This window comes from Zootoca vivipara, chromosome 6 (assembly GCF_963506605.1).
Source record: "Zootoca vivipara chromosome 6, rZooViv1.1, whole genome shotgun sequence".
Classification (NCBI taxonomy): domain Eukaryota; kingdom Metazoa; phylum Chordata; class Lepidosauria; order Squamata; family Lacertidae; genus Zootoca; species Zootoca vivipara.
This window is the reverse complement of record NC_083281.1, coordinates 21355519-21365652: the sequence shown is the minus strand read 5'-3', so window position 1 is coordinate 21365652 and position 10134 is coordinate 21355519. Positions and strand designations below refer to the sequence as shown.

Here is a 10134-nt window from a genome sequence, read left to right as displayed (position 1 = left end):
TGTCATTTTTGAGATTGCATCCCATTACGGCTTTTGCCACTCTTTTGTTGACTATGAGGGCCACTCCATTTCTTCTACGGGATTCTTGCCCACAGTAGTAGATATGATAGTCACCCGAACTGAATTCGCCCATTCCCTTCCATTTTAGTTCACTTATGCCCAGGATGTCGATATTTATTCTTGTCATCTCATTTTTGACCACATCCAGCTTACCTCCATTCATGGTTCTTACATTCCAGGTTCCTATGCAATATTTTTCTTTACAGCATCGGACTTTCCTTTCGCTTCCAGGCATATCCGCAACTGAGCGTCCTTTCAGCTTTGGCCCAGCCGCTTCATCAGCTCTGAATCTACTTGTACTTGTCCTCCGCTCTTCCTCAGTAGCATGTTGGACGCCTTCCGACCTGAGGGGCTCATCTTCCAGCGTCATAACTTTTATATGCCTGTTGTCTTTGTCCATAGAGTTTTCTTGGCAGGGATACTGGAGTGGCTTGCCAATTCCTTCTCCAGGTGGATCACGTTTGGTCAAAACATAACTTCTCTAAGTTATTTAAGCCCCTTCGCCACGGCAAGGCAGTGATCCATGAAGGGGGTTTCACACTATACTATTAGACTATACCTTGTGAAGTCGAGTATACAGGTGAAACTCGGAAAACAAGAATATCGTCAAAAAGTGCATTTATTTCAGTAACGCAACTTAAAAGGTGAAACCAATATGTGAGATAGATGCATGACATGCAAAGCAAGATATGTCAAGCCTTTTTTTGTTGTAATTGTAATTATTTGTCGTTAGGCGGGTCAATTATAAATGGAATGTAATTAATGAAATGTAATAGCAGTGTTTATTTTTGTATTATTGTAACTATTTGTTTTATTACTGTGGAATTTCCAAAAGAAAGCATTTGTGAAAAATAAAATAAAAATAAAAAAATAAGTTGCATTACTGAAATAAATGCACTTTTCGGCGATATTCTTGTTTTCCGAGTTTCACCTGTACCTGAAACATTAATTTTGGCTGAATCAGTCCCCATTTTAAGTCTAACGAAATGTTCCATATAGATTCTAAAGCAATTTCCCATTATTTGGGCTGTATGGCACATCCTAACTCCCTATTCTGTTCCTACGTTCCCACACTGCTTATCCCCCCCACTGCCCCCAATACGGATTTGTAAGCAATAGTCCCAGGTTTAACTTTCTAGCAATTAGTTCTAGCTTGCAGCTTTCATTGTCATACTCACGGCATCTGTAGAGCGAGAACCCCAGCCCAATCAATGACAGTATCAGATCAAGATCCCAGCAGTGACCTTAGCAATGTCCTCTGCCTCCCAAGGAGCTTGACTTGAACGAGAACCTTGAATCGAAAAATGTCCTTTTGAGGGATGCAGTGGCCAGATTAATGGCCGTGGTGACTTTTAGAACTCAATTAACCAGTATTTTAAAACCGCGGTGTTGACTGCCAGTTTGTGTCCAGGGCGAATTCAAGGTGCTCATGCTAGTGTTTAAAACCCCAAACAACATAGGTCCCAAATATCTGGTAAGCTGCCCCCTTCCTCTACCCTCAGTTGTCAAGGAAGTCACCCAGGACTCGGCATTCTCTGTGGCAACCCCCAAATTGTAGAATATCTTCCCCACAGATATATTTCTAGCACCTTCTCTATACAGCTTTTGGTGAATGCTGAAGGCGCACCTTTTTACATGGATGGTGTGTATGTGTTTTAGGACCAACCCTATCTCTGCAGGCGGACGATTGCGGCTGCCAGGCAGGTTTGCCCTCAGCACCTCTCATTTTGCAAATAGGTCATCACTAACAACAACAACAACAACAACAACAACAACAACAACAACAATAATAATAATAATAATAATATATTATTTATACCCCACCCATCTGGCTGGGTTTCCCCAGCCACTCTGGGCGGCTTCCAACCAAATATTAAAAACAGTACAGCATCAAACATTAAAAACTTCCCTAAACAGGGCCACCTTCAGCTGTCTTCTGGAAGTAGAATAGTTACTTATTGCCTTGACATCTGCTGGGAGGGCGTTCCACAGGGTGGGTGCCACTACCGAGAAGGCCCTCTGTCTGGTTCTCTGTAACCTCACTTCTCGCAACGAGGGAACCACCAGAAGGCCCTTGGTGCTGGATCTCAGTGTCCGGGCTGAATGGTGGGGGTGGAGACGCTCCTTCAGGTATACAGGACCAAGGCCATTTAGAGCTTTAAAGGTCAGTACCAACACTTTGAATTGTGCTCGGAAACGTACTGGGAGCCAGTGTAGATCTCTCAGGACCGGTGTTATGTGGTTCCGGTGGCCACTCCCAGTCACTAGTCTAGCTGCCGCATTCTGTATTAATTGCAGTTTCCAGGTCACCTTCAAAGGTAGCCCCACATAGAGCGCATTGCAGTAGTCCAAGCGAGAGATAACTAGAGCATGCACCACTCTGGCGAAACAGTCTGCGGGCAGGTAGGGTCTCAGCCTGCGTACCAGATGGAGCTGGTAGGCAGCCGCCCTGGACACAGACTTAACCTGTGCCTCCATGGACAGCTGTGAGTCCAAAATGACTCCCAGGCTGCGCACCTGGTCTTTCAGGGGCACAGTTACCCCATTCAAGACCAGGGAATCCTCCACACCTGCCCGCCTCCTGTCCCCCAAAAACAGTACTTCTGTCTTGTCAGGATTCAACTTCAAGGTGCAAGGTGACGCTCCCGTTCTCTGCCACCACCGATTCTACAGGCAACAGAACTGGTCTGGAGAGGATTTCTGTTCAAAGAATAGAAAGAGGCTCATCCTTGGTGAGTCCTCGTGTGTTCCAGCTCTTGCATTCTCCATCACATATGACCATTAAGGAACCTCACCTTTAGACCATTCCCTAAGACAGGAGAGGCTCACTTTGGGCGTGTGTGTGAGAGAGAGGTTGACTAGACTCTCGTGAAACACATGGGATGCTTTACTTAATGCCAGGGACTGGGCAGAGGAGGAATGGTGGAGACTGCCTCCCCGGCCTGACGCTTCCAGAGAAGAAGGAGACAGTTCAGAATTACAACAGCTCAGAGGCAGATGAGCGGGAAAGCTGGGAAATAATGGGAGAGGAAGAGGAGGAGGAGGAAGAAGAAGCACCAGGGGAAAGACAGCTGACAGACTTATTGTCTTTAGAAAGCATTCCAGACCCCTCCTTTCCCAGAACCCAGTGGGCATTGAAAGTAGGAGAGCAGAGAGCTCAGAGGCAGAAGGCACAGCTCAGCCCACCGTAGTAATGACGTATAATGGGAGAGACAGTGGGGGCGGGGTTTCACTCGGAGAAACACCATTACTCCAAGAGGCTGCATTTCTAATCCTCTCTCTGTGAATACTGAATAAAATGCATTGGTAAGAACTTTCCTTGTCTTATCCATTCCTAGCAACCTAGTGTGTGGGGTTGGATCCTCTGACGCTTGACACTTAAAGACTCAGCAGGAGAGACAACTCAGGTTGCATTAAAACTAGGCATGGTGGAACCTGTAGCTCCCCAGATGTTATTATTATTAATGATAAAATTTGGTTAGTTCCTTTATCTTGCCCAGGGCAAAACTCAGTGACTTACAAGCAAACAACTCCACATACCATATTGCCCCAAATATAAGCCGCACTTCCCCACCCAAAGTATGACTGTGAAAAATTAAAGTGCAGCTTATATTCGCGACCTTACACCACCAGCAAAGCAGCGTGGCTCACCCCCCCCCCCACGGGAAGCATCCCAGGAGTGCGGGGCAATGGCGCCCATCCTGTCTGCGGCACACAAGCCTCCCCCAAGCTGCTGAATTTTAAAAGTGCGGCTTATATCCAGGTGCAGCTTATAATCAGGCCAATACAGTAGATACAGTGGTATCTACCATATACAGGAAATACCTGTATACTGTATTGTATACTGTATTGTATACAGTGGTATACAAACACTTCAGGTTACAGACTCTGCTAATCCAGAAGTAGTACCTCGGGTTAAGAACTTGGTCCCAGGATGAACTTTGTCCCTCTTGCTTCTCATCAATCACAAGTCTCGGCTGAAGAGGGAAAATGCTGGAAAAACAAAGAGAGAATGGTGCCGCTATTAGTGTTTAAAGGTTGGAGCAACAACGCATGTAAATGTTGGCTCACTTCCACTGGGAAATAATAGTATGCCAGCATCTCAGCATGTGATTTATGGTGAAATCCTAGCACTAGTAATCACAAATGTAAATTGAAAAAGCAGAAGCAGGTGCCAAGTACAACCTGTGGAGTTGTATTTGAGCAAATAGTTCAGGGATTGGCTTGGCTAGTAAGGGCAAAGGAGGAAGTTAATGAAAGAACATTATTTGGATGATTTCCAACCCTTGCGGGGAAACCCAGTGCTGAAAAGTCAGTGGCCAAGTCCCTGTCTCTCTGATTGGAGACTTGCTCGGAGTCAGCAGTGGTGCTGGAACCAGGTGCTAGGCAAGGAGCAGATAAAGACCCTGGAGCACCAGCTGTGAAGGGACAGAGAGCCAAACCGATCCTCCATGAAGTGCACCCACAAGATGGACAGGCCATGCAGAACCCATAGCTGGAAGGTCTCCTGGCAGATGCTGCTCTTAGCAGGTGAGAGGGCAACACCCTATAATGGGGAGGACTTACTTGGGGGGAGTTGAGGATGCAGGAGGAATTTGGTTTCTCCCACTAATGCAGATGTCGAAACCTAACTCTGCACCCGATTTCTCCAAATGCTGTTGTGGTGCAGTTCACAAGAATTTGAATTAGAGGAAGGTGTTGTTTTGAGTGAAAATAATGTTTTAAACATGTATTTATATGCAAAAGACCTGCTAGGGACCACCCTGTTGTACACCCTCGGTTTCCTGCCTACTAGGATGCAGAATCCGGACCCCATTTCCAAAGGGGTTGCTGGTAAGAGCGCTGGAAGAAAGCAGGTGGAGTTACATGCAGCTGAGCTTGAGGGTAGGGTGCGGATGCAGGAGGAATTTGGTCTTTTAATTCTCATAGAGATCTGCATCTCTCAGACTAATGCAGAGGTCTAAACCTCACTCTCTGCCAGATTTTATGCTCCTCCAAATGTTGTTGTGATGTCCTTGTCAGGAAATCAAACTAGACTATTGTGTTCATTTGCAAGAAAATGCATTTTAAATACAGTATGTACTTAAACTTGGATTGAAATGCAAAATTGGCAAGTCCCACTAAGGGCCGCACTGCTTCACCCTCTGTTTCCTACCTACTTGGACACAGAATCAGAGTTCTGAAAGACTGCAGGTGGAGTTACATACAGACCCTCCAGGTATCCCTATTTTCCAGGGACAGTCCCGGATTTACAGAAGCCAGTTTCTGATTTGATCCTGGAATGCCCTGCTTTTCCCTAGGATGTCCCTATATTCATTGGAGAAATGTTGGAGGGTATGGTTACATACAGCTGAGTTGGGCGGGGGATGACCTTGACAATGCCTCAGAGCCTTCTAGAAAAGCAGCTCTGGAGGAAGGTAGAGAGGTAGTACTAAAGGGGTAGGCTGGAGCCCTGGGGGAGATTTTTTAAAAATTGGTAGAAGGATTCTTAGTGCCCAGTGAGCACTTTGTGTGAAGAAAGGAATCATTTATTAAAATGAATGTTATTTTTGTTTCAATCAATGCTGGTGATCGGCAAAACAGATTGTTTCAATAAATGGCAAAAAGATATTTTGAAATATATCTGGCAAGGGAAAAAACCAAGAATAACATACAAAATATTGATAGATGAGAAAGAGAGAAAAAGGTTTTTTCCTGTCGGATATGAGATTATATTTTGAAGCTTCCTGTCTGTGCTGGTTGAAGGAATGGTTGTTACTGAAGAATCTGCATATTAAAGACTTGGAATGTCATGATAATATATTAGGCTGGCATGTGTATTTGTGGTATGGTGAGAGTACATAAAGGGTTTATAAATCAGGTTAATATGTTTATTTGTTATAAATGAAAAATTAAGAAAAGAAAAGAATCATCCTGCCTCCCTGAAGGAGGTAAACACAGACTGGTTCCCAAACCTCCTTCACTGGACTCCTTTATGTTAATGTTTGCTTACTTGGAGACATGGGAAGGTCCTGGAAGGGGAAGTGCAATAATGCTTCCCCTTTCTTCATGCCTGCCCCAGAAGAAGGCTGAGGCTCAGCTGCCAGGAAAGGAACTGCCTTGCTTGCTCAATAAAGTAAGAGCTGCACTTAGTGTTTGCAGGACAGCTCCTGAGGGGAATCACTGATACAAACTGGGATATTTAGAGTGTGCTTTTTCTTCTTCTTCTTTACCAGAACATGTCTTTTCTTTTCTTCTCCATACTGCAGCCTCCATCCTGAGTTCCAGCTTCCTGTTGACTCGAGGCCAGGAGAGAATTGGAAAAAGTATCAGAGTTGTTCCAGAAGTGCTGAAAGAAGGAGTTCGTGTCACCTTGACATCAGAAGGTTTAGATCTGAAGAAGCTTCGTAGCTGCAAATGGTACCGAGGGGCAACTGAAGAAAGAAACATTATTATTACCTTTTTCCTAGGTCCAGTTTATGGTCAGAACCCTGGACCTGCCTTCACTAACAGGGAAACTGTGAACCCAGATTGCTCCCTTCGCATCACAGATTTAAAGCTAAGTGACTCTGGAACCTATTCATTTAAATCAGAAGGTATTGGGGTTATCAACACAGGGACTACAAACATCACCGTTTCAGGTATGATTAACTTGCTCTCCAGCCATTCTTACTTCTTATGCACCCAAATCTATCTCCTCTGCTGAGCTCTGAGGGGGAGAGTTCTGTGCTTTCCCTCGAGGGGGGGGGCGTCCGTGCGGCTCGTGAATTTGTCCTAAACACAATTCCTCTTCCCCAAGACTGAGGCCCTACAAAATTATTCATTTTTCCATCAGAAAACTAAACCAGAATACGCTAGTCTTGCTACTGCCTTTTTATAGCTGTTCAATTGGGAAATGTTTCAGGGTTTTTTTTGGGGGGGCGGCGAGTTATATTCATTTAAAAGCATTTTTAAACAAATTAATATGCACTAACACATGTTAATGGCTCAAAGTGGCTTTCTTTGATGGCCTCTCTTAAAGAGACCATAACCAGATTCAGCAACCAAGAGGACCCACAAAAGATGACTGTCTTTCTGTTTCGTCTGCAGAAATCCTCTCCAGCCCAGTCCTGCAGCTGACAGAATCCCAGAGAACACAGCTGTCACCTTACGATGATGATGATGATGATGATGATGGAATAGGACATCCCTAGTTTCAACAGGGATGTGGGTGGTGCTGTGGGTTAAACCACTGCGCCGCTTAGTTTATCTGGCAGGGGGGGAAACCTAGAATCAAGTTTAAAATGTTAACGGATGTGAAAGAAAGAGGTGGTTTCTTCCTGCCAGATCTAAAGATATATTTTGACACTGCAGCTTTTTGTTGGATGAAAGAATGGTTTATGTTGGAAAATGCTGATTTATTAGATTTGGGAGGGTTTGATAATGTGCTTGGGTGGCATGCATATTTATGGTATGACAAAATAAAGGCCCACAGATTTAAAAATCATATAATAAGACAATAATTGTATAATGTTTAGATCAGATATAAAGATTTGTTAGAAAGGAAAACACCCAGGTTGATATCACCTTTGGAGGCTAAGGCCCATAAAAGATTGAATATGGAAACCCAATGGTTGAAATATAGTGATTTGCTGATACAAGTTGATGATAAATTTAAATTAAATTTAAATTAAAGTCATCAGCTTAAAAGATACGTTAGATGATTGGTTACAGTATCATCAGATTAATGAAATGTTTAGGGTGGATAAGAAAAATACAGGTTTTCAAACAGATAAATCCAAACTGGAAATGGCATTGTTGGAGAGAAGTACAAAAAAATCTTTCTAAGATGTATAATTTGTTGCTGGAGTGGCATACGAAAGATGAACAAGTGAAATCAGTAATGACTGAATGGGCAAGAGATGTGGGGCACAATATAATGCTAAAGGATTGGGAGAGTGTGGGAAGGACTTAAATTTACTGCATGTACTACTTTGAAAGAGAACATGATGAAAATGATGTTGTTGTTGTTTAGTCGTTTAGTCGTGTCCGACTCTTCGTGACCCCATGGACCATAGCACGCCAGGCACTCCTGTCTTCCACTGCCTCCCGCAGTTTGGTCAAACTCATGTTCGTAGCTTCGAGAACACTGTCCAACCATCTCGTCCTCTGTCGTCCCCTTCTCCTAGTGCCCTCAATCTTTCCCAACATCAGGGTCTTTTCCAAGGATTCTTCTCTTCTCATGAGGTGGCCAAAGTATTGGAGCCTCAGCTTCACGATCTGTCCTTCCAGGGAGCACTCAGGGCTGATTTCCTTAAGAATGGATAGGTTTGATCTTCTTGCAGTCCATGGGATTCTCAAGAGTCTCCTCCAGCACCATAATTCAAAAGCATCAATTCTTCGGCGATCAGCCTTCTTTATGGTCCAGCTCTCACTTCCATACATCACTACTGGGAAAACCATAGCTTTAACTATACGGACCTTTGTCGGCAAGGTGATGTCTCTGCTTTTTAAGATGCTGTCTAGGTTTGTCATTGCTTTTCTCCCAAGAAGCAGGCAACTTTTAATTTCGTGACTGCTGTCACCATCTGCAGTGATCAAGGAGCCCAAGAAAGTAAAATCTCTCACTGCCTTCATTTCTTCCCCTTCTATTTGCCAGGAGGTGATGGGACCAGTGGCCATGATCTTGGTTTTTTTGATGTTGAGCTTCAGACCATATTTTGCGCTCTCCTCTTTCACCCTCATTAAAAGGTTCTTTAATTCCTCCTCGCTTTCTGCCATCAAGGTTGTGTCATCTGCATATCTGAGGTTGTTGATATTTCTTCCGGCAGTCTTAATTCTGGCTTGGGATTCATCTAGTCCAGCCTTTCGCATGATGAATTCTGCATATAAGTTAAATAAGCAGGGAGACAATATACAACCTTGTCGTACTCCTTTCCCAATATTGAACCAATCAGTTGTTCCATATCCAGTTCTAACTGTAGCTTCTTGTCCCACATAGAGATTTCTCAGGAGACAGATGAGGTGATCAGGCACTCCCATTTCTTTAAGAACTTGCCATAGTTTGCTGTGGTCGACACAGTCAAAGGCTTTTGCATAGTCAATGAAGCAGAAGTAGACGTTTTTCTGGAACTCTCTAGCTTTCTCCATAATCCAGCGCATGTTTGCTATTTGGTCTCTGGTTCCTCTGCCCTTTTGAAATCCAGCTTGCACTTCTGGGAGTTCTCGGTCCACATACTGCCTAAGCCTGCTTTGTAGAATTTTAAGCATAACCTTGCTAGCGTGTGAAATGAGCGCAATTGTGCGATAGTTGGAGCATTCTTTGGCACTGCCCTTCTTTGGAATTGGGATGTAGACTGATCTTCTCCAATCCTCTGGCCATTGCTGTGTTTTCCAAACTTGCTGGCATATTGGGTGTAGCACCTTAACAGCATCATCTTTTAAAATTTTAAATAGTTCAGCTGGAATATCATCACTTCCACTGGCCTTGTTATTAGCAGTGCTTTCTAAGGCCCATTTGACTTCACTCTCCAAGATGTCTGGCTCAAGGTCAGCAACCACACTACCTGGGGTGTACGAGACCTCCATATCTTTCTGGTATAATTCCTCTGTGTATTCTTGCCACCTCTTCTTGATGTCTTCTGCTTCTGTTAGGTCCTTACCACTTTTGTCCTTTATTATGGTAATCTTTGTACGAAATGTTCCTTTCATATCTCCAATTTTCTTGAACAGATCTCTGGTTTTCCCCATTCTATTGTTTTCCTCTATTGCTTTGCATTGCTCATTTAAGAAGACCCTCTTGTCTCTCCTTGCTGTTTTTTGGAAATCTGCATTCAGTTTGCTGTATCTTTCCCTATCTCCCTTGCATTTTGCTTGCCTCCTCTCCTCCGCTATTTGTAAGGCCTCGTTGGACAGCCATTTTGCTTTCTTGCATTTCCTTTTCCTTGGGATGGTTTTCGTTGCTGCCTCCTGTATAATGTTACGAGCCTCCATCCATAGTTCTTCAGGCATTCTGTCCACCAAATCTAAATCCTTAAACCTGTTCCTCACTTCCACTGTGTATTCATAAGGGATTTGATTTAGATTGTATCTTACTGGCCCAGTGGTTTTTCCTAC

General features: G+C 43.9%; 1 protein-coding gene across 1 annotated transcript; it reads left to right on the top strand.

The window, feature by feature from the left end:
• The first annotated feature begins 4374 nt into the window (after positions 1-4374).
• LOC118087398 (carcinoembryonic antigen-related cell adhesion molecule 16-like) lies at positions 4375-8742 on the top strand. The gene is made up of 3 exons (XM_035119999.2): positions 4375-4590; positions 6309-6680; positions 7129-8742. Exons 1-3 carry the CDS (start codon positions 4512-4514, stop codon positions 7230-7232), a joined length of 555 nt encoding a protein of 184 aa, XP_034975890.2. The 5' UTR covers positions 4375-4511; the 3' UTR covers positions 7233-8742.
• The last annotated feature ends 1392 nt before the right edge of the window (positions 8743-10134 follow it).